The 12877-nt window shown below is 51.2% G+C and overlaps 1 protein-coding gene across 1 annotated transcript in view; it reads right to left on the bottom strand.

Moving 5' to 3' along the window:
* Positions 1-12877, bottom strand: part of CACNA1C (calcium voltage-gated channel subunit alpha1 C) — an 865289-nt gene that overhangs the window by 39369 nt on the left and 813043 nt on the right. The window contains exons 35-36 of the mRNA XM_045295927.1: positions 9270-9344; positions 8309-8400 (exon numbers count right to left, since the gene is read on the bottom strand). Coding sequence (XP_045151862.1) covers positions 8309-8400; positions 9270-9344 — 167 coding nt within the window. The remainder of the gene's footprint in view (positions 1-8308; positions 8401-9269; positions 9345-12877) is intronic.

Here is a 12877-nt window from a genome sequence, read left to right as displayed (position 1 = left end):
GCTGAGAGGTTGTGTTAGTCTGGTACTTTAGAGAAACAAATCCACAGCAACCCATGTATAAGAGAGAGTTTTATGTAAAGATTAAGTGTGCATCAAGAAAATATTTTGAGAAACGATGTACAAATGCGCTGTACATAATTGATGTGTGTATGGATTGGGATAACAGTTGTATGAGCCCCTAATAAAATGTTTTAAAAAAAAGAAAGAAAGAAAACATCCCAACCCAGTGCTGCCCAAGTCCACAAGTCCAACATTAACCCATATGTCCAACACCAATCCACAAAGTCCTCCTCCATCTCATAAAACAGACGCATGATGCCGACTGCAGGAGGAAAGCCAAGTCAGTGAATGTGTAAGCATCTCAGCGTTGGCAGGGGTCTCCACACGGTTGCTCCAGCACCCAGGGCTACATCGGGGTAGGTCCATGTGGCTTCTCCTTGGGGATGTCTTGCAGGAAGTTCAGCCTTGCAAGCTGAAGCAGGGAACTGGATAAGGCAGCTGCACCCCGGTCCGACCATCAGAAAGTAAGAGACCCGAGAACTAGAAAGGCAAGGCTCATTGAGCCATTTATCCCTCCGCCCTTCAATTAATCCCACATGTGTTTATCAGCCAGGTTGGCACAATAAACTAATTAACTCAGAGGTATTTCTTGCATTTCAAGGTAGAAGGCTGTCTCAGAACCCATTTGAATTGGACCTCCTATGTGGTCCTAATCAGCATGATGGGCTGGGAAAGCCATGCCACCACTTAGTTCTTCTCGTCTCTGTGGTTCATGTGGGTCATGCATCCCACGGGATGAACTGCTTTCTTGAGCGTGGCAGTTACATAATCTGTCAACTTGAGGTAGGGGTGGAGTTTGGCCTGTCAATCAGGTTGCAGCTGATGACCTCATTCAGAGGCACAACGGAGATAAATGGCTCACTGGAGGCGGAACACACTCACTCCTGGTGAGACAACTCTGCTGGCAAGACACATGAAGCCACACTAGAGTCCTGGAGCTGGAGGAGCCACATGGAGACGCCTGCCAGCGCTGAGATGCTTCCAACTGCCATGGATCCACAAGGGTCTCTGGATTGGCTCCTCTATTCTACCTGGACCAACACACTGGGCCTTTGGGAATCTTCTTTTTCCTTTGCTCCAGGTGGGAAGAGACCAATAGATGCTCCTTAGATGGCTGCCCACAAGCTTTGAAGACCATGGGCATCACTCACCAGAGCAGGGTGTAGAACAGGACCTTTAGGAATTGTGTTTTAGCTATTGCCTTAGATGCTTCCAGGTCCTTAAGATGATTCTAGGTCTCTGGTGGCCGCCAAGTCCCTGGTGGGGTAGTGGTTATACTTTGGGGCTTTTTATTTTCCCAGTTCTTTATTTTTGAAGGCGTTCGTCCGTCTTATGAAAAGAATGAGGAAGTTTTCTATCTCTGTGCATTCCTGGAAAGCTGACATGGCATAGAAGTGATGTGTTCCATTTCCCCAGAGATTTTTGAAGACTCCGTGTGTGTGTGTGTGTGTGTGTGTGTGTGTGTGTGTGTGTATACACCTAGGAGCGGGAATGCTGGCTTGCATAACTTTTCTTTTCCTAGTTTTTTCAAGAGCCCTGAATCGCTTTCCATAGTGGTTGGCGCACAGCGCAGTCCCATCGGCCATATGTATACAGGTTCCAATCTCCCTTAAGTCTTGTCAGAATTTGTTACTTAAGATGTTCTCTTGTATGTTCTTCTAAAGCTTTGACTTTCACAATAAGCCAGTAATCTGGAATTGAGTTTGGTATCTGATGTAAGATTTAAATATATATATATATATATATATCCATATACGTATATGGATAATCTAATTTACTAACATTTATTGAATAAGTACATCGTTGCCTACTGATTTGAAATATGACCTCTGACAAGACTTGTGTTTCCACAGATGTGTGAATCTTATTCTTAGCTTTTTATTCTATTCCATTGGTTGGTACCAATGCACCATATTGTTTTACATACTACATAGCTCTACAGTAAATCTTGCTCTCTCATAAAGTGTTATTTCAGCTTGTTCTTCAAAATTGTCTTTGTTACTGATTTCTTTTTCCTATTCATAGACACATTACCATCAACTTGTCAAGATCCATGACTAATTCTGTTGACAGTCTTACTGGAGCTGTGTTAAAATATAATTGTGGAATCCAGACAGCCTTATGATTTTAAGTTTCCCAGACAGAAACATAGGATATCTTTCTTTATTGAGGTCTTATTTAGCATCTTTATTAAGATTGTATAATTTCTTTTGCTAGATTTATTCCTGGGTATCTTATTTATTTTGCTTCTATTATAAATAGTATATTTATATACGTGTGTATATATAAGTAATTGTATTTTCAGTTTGATTTAGAAGTAGCGGGTACACAATCGATTTCAGGCACAGAAAATGGGCCAAGTTCTCTTATTAATTCTCATAATTCATCTGTGGTTTCTCTTGGCTATTCTACAAAGAAATATTTTTTTCTGAATAAAGACAGTTTTGGTTCTTTCCCCCCACCTCTTATCCATTCGTTTATTTTCATCAATGCACCGCATTAAAACTTGCAGTGTCGCGCTGACCAGGCAACACGAGAGACAGGATGTGATCTGGTCATGTGACTGTTCTCTGCTAACCGTCCCTCCGACTGGTCCATTCATGGCTACCAAGGCTTCCTCGCTGACTTCCTGGGATTTCCGCTTGAATAATATTGTTGTCTGGAACAGTGACAGCTATGTTTACTCATTTCCACACTTAGATGTCTTATTTTTCCCCAAGGCATATGTGTTCTGTCTCTGCGTGTTCCTGGAAAGCTGAGGAAGTTTTCTGTCTCTGTGTATTGCTGGAAAGTGGACATCGCATAGAAGTGTTGTGTTCCTGGACATCTTGCTAGACCTCCCAAATAAAAATCATGTGCCTTGGGCCTTCTTTGGGACTGAAATGTGCCAACTTTTCTGTTTCTATGGTGCTTATTATTATTTTTACAATGATGTTTATCTCCATTTTATTTAAAAATAGTATAGTTGTGGTTACTAATAACATGCCCAAGGATAATTGGTTAAATGAATATGGTATATCCACATATAGATGTAAAGGATGACTAAAACATTGAAGACAATTTTTGCAATCTCTATTTTCACATGAAAATCATCCATTTCACCTAGATTTTCAAACGTGTTGGCATGCATCTGTTCATAATACTTACTATAATTATAAAAATCATCTCCATCGCAGTAACTAGGCTGTTTCTCTCATTTTACGTTGTGTACTTTATTCTTCATGGGTCTGACAGAGGTTGGTCTGTCGGTCTTGGTTTTAGGGTTTGTTATTAATACATCTTAGGAATGTAGTCCTGCAGGCTTTGAGCTCTGTTGGTTTCATTTTGTAAGTTACTAGTCTATTTATTAGGAACCTTTTTTTTTTTTTTAAATAAATGAACTTTAGGCTCTGAATTCTCCTTTTTCATTGACCAATGTATCTCCTACATTGGAGAGAGAGCGTGTTCTCAACTTGTATTTCTAAGTAGCTGGTGGTTTTAGTTTTGAATTATTCAGAAGAGTGAACATTTTTAAGTGCATACATTTTAGAGAGGGTATTCTCTTGTTTAAAAAACAAACAAACAAACAAACTTTTTTTTTTTTTTGAGACGGATTCTCTTGATGGCAAGAACAGTTCAGGAGTTTGCCTGTCTACCACTGAGCTGCTGGTTAAAGTCCACTCTGAGACGCCTGAGAAGAAAGGCCGGTGACCCCTTTGGACAAAATCTACCCTGAAATACCCAATGGAGCACAGCTCTCTGAAACACAGGAAGGCGATTTAAAAAAAAAATGTTAATTTCGTATTTTACTCGACTGAGGTCAAAGACGTGTTAGAATTAAAAAACAAAACAAAACCTTCGTGTCTTAAAATCTTGGCTAATCTTTGTGACGGTTTCTGTGAGATGAAGTTCAAGTGTGCTACTCGGATGGTCTTTACCCTTCCTTCTAGTTTGGTCCATGGCTCTGTCGTTCTGCCCACTGATTTGAAATATGATTTCGGACAAGACTCGTGTTTTCATAGATGTGTGAGTCTTATGCTTAGCTTTTACTCTATTCCACTGGTTGGTACCAATGCACCACACTGTTTTACTTACTATATAGCTCTATGGTAAATCTTGCTCTCTCATAAAGTGAGTTATCTCAGCTTGTTCTTCAAACTGTCTCTGTTACCGAGTCCCACGGGGCCTGCGTCTCACTGACTGGGAGTCTGATTCATGCATTTCCTCAGGACACGAGTCTCTTAGCTCACACCTCTCATATTCTTGATGGATTTTACCTCTACCCACCCAAGAACCCTCTTTGTCTTTTTAATGCCTTCCCTCCAGAATGCTATCTCCTCAGCTATTGCTATGGCGACCCCCCCCCAATATGCGCTCTGTGGGCCCTTTCCATTCCTTCATTCTTACTCTGTAGGCCATTCGTTCTTAAGCAACCAACGACCGCGCGTGTTTTTTGATGGCGAAATTGAGCTCATTTTGTGTGCTTCAGTGATTAGTAAAATATTTACTTTTATTTTTCCATCTTTACATGTTCTGAGAGAAAGATGGGGCTGTCTGTTTCTGTAAAATTTCACAGCTTTGGAAATTCTCTAAAGGGTCACTGTGAGTCAGAATCCGCTCAAGGCAGTGGGTTTGGTACACTTACAGTTCAGGAGCCCTGCTGGTGCTGTTAGGTAAGCCTTGGATGGCTATCCAAAAGGTCAGTGGTTCAAACCCACTGTCCGCTCCTCAGGAAAAAGAAGAGGCTCTCTGCTCCATACAGATTCACTGTCTCAGAAACCCACGGCAGGCTCGCTGTGGGCTGGAACCGACTCAGTGGCAATGGGTGGTGGTTACAACGTCCATTTCCTCCCCAGACATCAGAAGACGGCTCACGCACTTTCTGATTCTCCTCCCACTTCACTTCCTGTGTTTGCTGCGATAACATGGAATTTCACTTCTAAATTATAGTGAGGGCTTTGGACATCTTTCCTTAGAGATTTTAAAAATCGCTTCTCTGTGCTTCACGCATAACTCACACTCTTTAGTTTCCATAGATGAGCTGTCCCTTGGTACATTCGACATCTTAGCGTCATCTTTCACCCTGTGGAAGTCCAACCTGTCTCATTGTTCAGAGGCGGCTTCCGAGGCATGTACTTTCCGGGCTCTTTCACAACCCTAGAGATGCGAGCCTGGGTTTCCCTCCCTCAGTGACTGAGAGCTCTCGTTGCCACCTCGGTGGGCAAGGCTCTCGGTGCCAGAGCCTTTCTCTGAAGATGTGCTGCCACGTGGGTGGGGTGGGCTGGAGACTTCTTGTATGAGAGGGGGGCTTCCTGGGAGCCCATCCCGGGAGCGGGGCGGTCACTGTTCTGCCTCTCAGACCCTAACTCCCACTGTTTGTCTCAGCCGCTAGGCAGCCGCAAATGCTCTCCAGATACAAGACCCCGAAGGCCGTGGCCCCAGAGGAGCCAGACTTGCTCTCGCGTCCGGCGCTGCGTACGGTGTACGTAGCTCTGTTGTCAACTAAATCCCATCTGCTTTTTCCCATCGAGGGATTCCTCAGCATCTTTGATTCATCTAACATGCTCCTGGATGACCCATGTGGTGCAGCGGTTGAGCGTTTGGCTGCCTACTGCAAGGTTGGCAGTTCGAACCTACCAGGGGCTCTGTGGGAGGCAGATGTGGCCGTCAAGACGTACAGCGTGGGCGCCCATGGGGAACTTCGAGCGTGTCCACTAGAGTCCCAGCCAATGGACTCAGTGGTAAGGGGTGGCTGTTTGTTCCTTTCGGGGGACTGTGTGTTTGTGTGTATTTAAATTGCACGCATTCATGTTTCGCTTTTTGCCTAGCACTATGAATGGGTGCATTCTTTTAAAAGATGTTTTCTGATGATGGTATAATGCCTCTTGGTACGACTGACCTGTGGAGTTGCATGGTATGTGAACTATATGCCAATAAAAATGTTTGAGTGTTGGGGGGAGGCATTTTCCTACTATCCGGGGCTTCAGGGAAGAGAGGAGTCAGAACAGTGGACTCATCCTGTCATCTGTGCCCAAACCCCAGGATGAAATGCGACCAGCGGTTATCACTGAGCCGCGACAATGGTCGCTGCTTCCTGAGAGCTTCCTGTCTGAGCGGGGGTGACGTCCATCACAGCGATATTTAGGGCAGCCCACGATCTTCACCAGAATGGTGTGGGGTTGGGAGGAAGGACTTGGGTGTGGGGAAGGGCCCTGCAGAACATGATGACAGTGGGACTGTCTGACAGAAGGTGGGACTCTTTGGAAAGGAGCCTGGGGGATGAGAAAGGGCCAGTGTATGTAGGCTATAGGAGCTGGACTCATCTCATCCCAAACTCACTGCCAGGGAGTTGATGGTTGATTGCAACTTGTAGGGTTTCCGAGGCTGTAAACCTTCCTGGGAGCAGACAGCCTCCTCTTTCTCCTGTAGAGATGCGGTGGGCAGCCACCCAACCCAAACCAAACTCATGGTGACCTTAAGATGCAGGGTAGAACTGCCTCTGTGGATTTCTGAGACTGTAACTCTTTACGGGAGTAGAAAGCCTCATCTTTCTCCCGAGGAGCGGCTGGGGGTGGTTTCAAACTGTTGATCTTGTGGTTACCAGTCCAACGCATGACCTCTATGCCACCTGGCGCCTTTCACCTGGTGCAGGGATAGCATCCATAGTTGCCATCTGCCAGCCCTGGACGCCCTGGCCCCAGAGGGCGAGACTGGAGAGCAGGAAAGCGACCAGACGTCAGAGGGGCCCAGGAGCCATGCGATAACCCAGTGAGACAGGTGCGGTGGGCGGGCCTGGGAACCCTCCCCTCCCCAGCTGTGGGGAGGGAGGTGTCTTCCAATGGCGTGGAAGCGCTGGTGTGCCTTTGCCAAGCGCCCCCGTCCCCCAGGCTGTAGGCCCTCGGTTGACTGGAGGATGCGGCGACGTGGCCGTGGGTACACCCTCTCAGACAGCACACAGGGCACAGGTGCCCTGCAGGGTCAATGCCTGCACTTGCTGTAGGAGGAAGCAGGCTCAGAGGTCAGCGGTCCTCCTCAAGGGCACACAGCGAGAACATCGCAGGCTAGGTCGGCGCCCCCCCATCACTCAGGGTCACCCAGGGCAGTACCTCCGGATGTCAACCCTCACCTCGTGGGCAAAGGGCCCTCCTCCCAGGGCCAAGAGCCACAGCCCCAGCCCTTCTGCCCCTCACATCCCCCTCTCGAGAGGCCCAAGGCCAAGGAGACCCTTCCCTCTGATGATTGGCAGCGACTGTGGCCCGAGCACACCCTGATCGGGTGATAAAGGCGGGGCGGTGACAGGCTCTGTACTGGGTGATGGACAATGCTGCTGCTTGGTGGCCCCTTCTGTGGGGCTGGCCTGTCCACTGCAGAGGTCTACCCTGGGGTCAGTAGTGATGTCACTGGGTTGATCCTGCTCAGGGTCCTGAGGGAAACTTAACATGAAGGGAGATACAAGGACCATCTTCCCTAACTTATAACAGAGGGATCTGGAAAGCTGATATTCCGCAGTAGGAAAGCCTCTACTTTGGTAAGTTAGAGGTGAAGTCCAAGTCCACGATCCTGCTTTAAAAACTGTTCCCACAGATTCTCCCCCTAACAGCTCTGCTGCCTTAAAGCGAGCACATGGTTGATACTATCTCCCTATAGAAGCAGACATTATCTTCCTGCCGTGACACCCAACCCCCTGGGACCTTCCCCCAATGCAGGTACTAGGTTTCCTCACCTGTGAACTCAGAGACCTTAATGTAGACACCACCCACCTTGTGGTGCATGGCACTACTGAACATGCATGTCTTAAGACTACCTATAAAGGCCCCAAGATAGTAAAGGCCCACTCTCACTTCTCCCAGTTCCACGTACGTGGTCCATCAAGAGGAGCTGAGATGAGCATGCTGCTACAAACTGTGTCTGACTCCTTTCTTGTATGCTCTCTCCCATCTTTCCTATCCACTATGGCTTTACTACAGTCTTATATGCTCTCAACCATACGCTTGCGGCTTCTGGCCCTTCGGTTGTTGGAGGCTGGCTTCCTCGGAGAGGGCCCTGAGGAGGGTGCACTCACACTGCACTTTGGCCCCTGCTTGGTCTCAGAGGGCGACAGCAGCTCTGGCAGTGCCCTGTGGGCTGCTCCTGGCAACGTTGATGTCAGTAGCGGGAGGCCGGGCTCTCTCATGGGGGTGGGGGGGTGGTCCAGTTCTTGCCCTCCCACTCCACCTGGCCCTGCCTCCTGCAGGGCTGTGTGTGCGCACCTGCCTCCTCCCAGACCCACCTGAAGAGGAGCAGCACAGCTTGGGGGAAGGTCTGGAAGTTGTTGTTCCGGTTGATCTCCGTGGTATCGTTCAGGGCGATTTTCCCAAACACCTGGCCGAGAGAGGGGGGGAGGGGGAGAGTCGTGGATGGCGAGGCCCCTACTCCTCGCGCCCCCTGCCCCCCTACCACCGATCCCCACATTGTTCCATGGTCTCTTCAGCAGACGCTGAGCAGGGCAGCCTGTGCATACATTAGATGCAGTCACACCCCGCAGTGCCCTGTGGGGTTGGGAGTGACCCTGGAGGCCCTGTCTGGCCCCCATCCTAATTCCTCACCACACACATCTCACAAAATTCTCCCAAGACCAGGAAAGGTCGGAGGGAGCTGGGGCTGAGGACAGCTGGGCCCTGAGACGGAGCCTCTGAGCAACGAGAAGGCTCTCAGGGCCCTCCTGTCATTGTGGTTGTTCTCTGCGTCCCAGGGCCTCTGCCAGGGCTTCGGCGGATACGCAATGAGGGCGCCTATGGATGGACAGGCCTGATTTGCCTCTGCGGCTGGAGGCCTCTGGCCACAGGCCTCCGAAAGCTTTGCTTCTCTCCGGCAGGGCCACCTCTTATCTGCTGGCCAGGGAGCTCCTCTCATCTCAGAGGGGTTGGCCCTGTGCACCGTGGCGAACCCAGGAGGGTCTGAAGGGCCGGTGGAGCAAAGCTTCCTGTGGGGCGAGGGGCTGCGGTGGTGCTGCAAGCTAAGCCTGAGGCAGCCCCTCACACGGGTCAGCGGCTGTGCAAGAGAAAGACGACCCGTCTGGACCCCCGTCTGGAACCCCCCGTCTGGAACCCCCCAACTTCGAGATGGAGAGGAGCCACACTGGAGTAAGAGTGTCCAGAGGAAGGAGGGCAGGCTGCAGAGAACGGGGAAGAGGGAAAGGGACAAGGTGGCGGGCATGGGCGCAGCGGGGGTGGGGGTGGGGCTCTACCTACCTGCATGCCAATCACAGCGTAGATGAAGAAGAGCATCACAATCAGCAGAGCCACGTAGGGCAGGGCCTGCAAGGAAGCACAGAGGCCCGTGAGGCCGCGCGAGGGCCAGGGGGCAGGCTGGCTGCTGGGTGCGGTCCCCTCTCCAGAGGTCTGCTGCTTGGCTTGTTGGGGACAGAGAACCACTTCCAAGAGAAGTCCCCGGCAGAGGTGGGCTGGAGCTTCTCTGGTGCGGTGTGTGGGGAAAACGGGGCCGCAGAATAAAGGACATTCATCTAGGAACAAGAATGACCCAGACATCCTCCCAGGGCAGTTTTAATTTCCTAGAACCCAGATTTCTGGGTCCATGAATTCGGGGTGACCTACTCGGATGGAATGACCTCTAGGTGTCCCTTTGGACCTTGGGCCCTTGAAGAAGGGTTCCCCTGGTCACCTTCAAGTCAACCAATAGTCCAGTCAGCAGCTTAGTGGAGATTCGTCAGCCTTAGGCACTGGGCTCCTTCAGGGACTGGTCTGTGCACACACAGCCCGTTTTCGGAGCAGGAAGCCCAGGCTCGGCCTGGGAAGGGTCCCTCTCAGAGTAACTGACCCTAGAACGCGGCCTGGTTCTGACACAGCTCCTGAGAAATGAGCATGGCAGCGACCGGCAGAAGCCCAATTGGAATCGCATGGACTGCCAACGAACATGAAGGGATGTCAAGAGGTTCGTGGGAAAAATGGGATTCAAAGACAATGGAAAGTTCCTCTATGTTCTGTGACACTCGCTTTTGGTGTTTGTCTGTGTGTGCAGTTTTGTTTTGGGCAATATATTTGTCTGAGCCGGGGTGGGGGTCCCTGGAACCGTCCGTATGGAGCTAATACTGCCAGGTCACCACCCTCTTCCTAAGCAGTTCTGCTTTGCTTCACCCGTTGTAGTGAGCGGGCATTACACTTGTTCTGAAGACGCTGGATACAGAGAAACGGAAAAGACAGACCGGGCTCAGATGCACCGGGTGCTACATTCCAGCAGTGGGAGCCAGCGCTTACAAAGTCACCTCTCGGAGCCCGTTTCTTTGCGTGAACACTGGAAAGCTGCCTCTTGGGTGACTGTGAAGGGTGAAGGGCAAAGTGGTTAAACGGCACTGTGGTACCTTGCAGGTGGTTGGTTTCCAGATGCTGTACTCTCGGTATCTACCTTGATCAACTTGGTTAAAAGTGTCTGTTCTTGACTTAAATGAGGGTGTCAGAAATTGCTTCACCGCCTGCCCATTGCCACTAGAGGGCACTGCTAGACCACAGAGCATCCTTTTTCACGTAGGCCCCAATTCAAGTATTCTTTCTTGTGGGTGTGTTGGGGTCTGTGCTTTCCTTCAGAGCCCTGGGGCTCTGAGCCACAGGGACAGAGGTTCCAGGCTCCCCAGGGTGCCCTTGGGGTGGAGCTGGACAAAAGCAGGTCTTGGAGAAGGCAGGCAGGACTCTGGGAGAGGTGACGAAATAGCTTGTGGGGCCTTGGGATAGCCCGCTCCTCAAGCGTAAGCGGGCCAAAGTGGGGGACCTGCAGGCACTACCTTCCCGGTGTGAGGTGGCTCCACTCCTCCCCAGCCAAGGACGCCAGGGCGGGAGAGGCAGGCTGCTCCCTGGGGCACTGCCCATCCTGTCTCTCCCAAGTCTCTTGGGAGTCGGTGCTCAGGGAGGTCCTCTCCCCTGCTCCCCACACCCATGGGTTCCTCTCCTGGGCCACACTTGGTGTTGGAGGGCTGGGCGTTTAACCCGGATGACTGGATGGGGCCTGGGGATGTGTGTAAGCACGTTCTCATCTGCTGTCTCCTGAGATCTTTCTTGAACACGTGTGTGTGTTTTCAGTCTCCTCGTTACACACGGAGTCTGGGTATGGGGCCTGTGTATCCTGATCACTTATTTACAGTGTAAGCTCGCTGAGGGTGTGGGGCGGCATCTCCCATCTTGTCTCCTGCATGGACCACCAGCAGAGAGCAGAACCACTGAGCAGGGGGCTCCTGGGGGATCAGCACTCTGGGGTGGAATAGGGCATGGCTGACCGCTACAGTGCCACCCCTTCTCACCTGTGAGGCAGCGTGGGGAGGGGGGGGGGATGACGGTCTGAGCAGGGTGAAGTACACAGCGTGGAACCCAGACACCCCACAGGGTCAAAGGCCACGCCCAGGGTCTCAGCAGCTCACCCTTAGGCTGAGTGTTGGTTGGTCATGGGGAGGGCAGCTGGGTGGGGCATCAGGTACAGCTGGTCTAGGCCCCTGAGACCTTGGGGGCTGGTTCAGAAAACACGTGGAGATGAATTCCAGGCAGCCCCCCAGGCCAGACAAAGCCTTTCTCCTATGGCTGCATGGACAACTCATGGACCATCTACCCATGGACCACGGACCAGAGACCAGGCCTGGCCTAGCCATGCTGCTGCCCAGGTCTGGCCCAGGGCCAACTCAGGAAGTCTGAGAACACTGCTTCCATGGGGAGAGCAACCTGCCCTTGGCATCAGGCTGGGATGCTGGAAGCCACACTGAGGGGCTTCTCGAGCTCTTGTGGAGGTTTCAGAGCTCTCTGCTGACGGCAAGGCCGGAGGTTCAAACCCACTAGCAGCTCCGCAGGACATACAGCCTGGGGAAGCCCTCGGGCGGTTGTGCTGTGGCCACTGAGGGCGGCTAGGCCACTGTGATCGACTCATTGGGTTTTTCAGCTCCGATGGCACAAAGGTTCAGGCAAATGCTTCCCAAAGTGGACAATAATGGCCCCTGGGTGGGGTGGGGGTGTTGCTGGTATGAACCAGAGGCTTTGCAAAAGCAGCTCCTACATTTTGTTCTGGAGACGAGGCTACGGGACGAAAGGTTTGAATTGCCAGAGGGTGCCATATATATATTGTTTTCTTTTTTCCCCTGAAGAGGGGCAGGAAGCCAAATAAGTATGAACCTATGAAGGCCTGAGAATGGTAAGGTCAGAGGTTCCAATCCCCCAGCTGCTCCGTAGCAGTGTTAGAGCCGTCTGCTGCTGTAAAGAAGTACACCCCCCCGCCCTCCCCTCCCGCCGGGGACAGCTATACTCTGCCCTCTAGGGTCTCTCCAGTGGGACTTGACTTGCGGGCAACCGGTATGGAGTTCCTTCGGTTCTGCCAGCAATCTCTAAGGACGCCAAGCAGCTGACACCGCTTTGCTACTTTTCAGCTCCAGACTTACATAACAGCCTTCAAGAGCCGGCCCGGGGAGGTCTTTATTTTGTTTTTACAGATAAAAAAGCGAAAGTGATAGCAGGGAAGAGAGAATTAATTATGTCGTTAGGAGGCCCCGTGTGTCCCTGGGAGAGAATGCTTTCCCCTCCGGCGTCAGACACCAGGGTCCCCAGGAGCGGGCGTGGGGATGGGCACAGGCAGGCACAGACGGCGGGCATGGCTGAAATGCCCATGCAGGAAGGAGGCGGCTGATGCTAAACATGCGACCACGGGAAGGGCCGTGGGGTTCTGGGACTTTCCAGGAGAGTAACTCCCGGGGTCTCAGCGGTGCTCCTTTCACACCGCCCCTGTGTCCAGGGCGGGCATGCGGAGGGGCACCGGGGTCCTGCAGCCCCAGCCTCCCCCTTTCCCTGAGCTGGGTGTGGGTGTCTGGAAGCAG

The sequence above is a fragment of the Echinops telfairi genome, unplaced genomic scaffold (genome assembly GCF_000313985.2).
Source record: "Echinops telfairi isolate 266 unplaced genomic scaffold, ASM31398v2 ScPeMD7_6273;HRSCAF=7185, whole genome shotgun sequence".
Taxonomy (NCBI): domain Eukaryota; kingdom Metazoa; phylum Chordata; class Mammalia; order Afrosoricida; family Tenrecidae; genus Echinops; species Echinops telfairi.
Note: the sequence above shows the minus strand (reverse complement) of the source record. Positions and strands in the feature narration are given on the sequence as shown.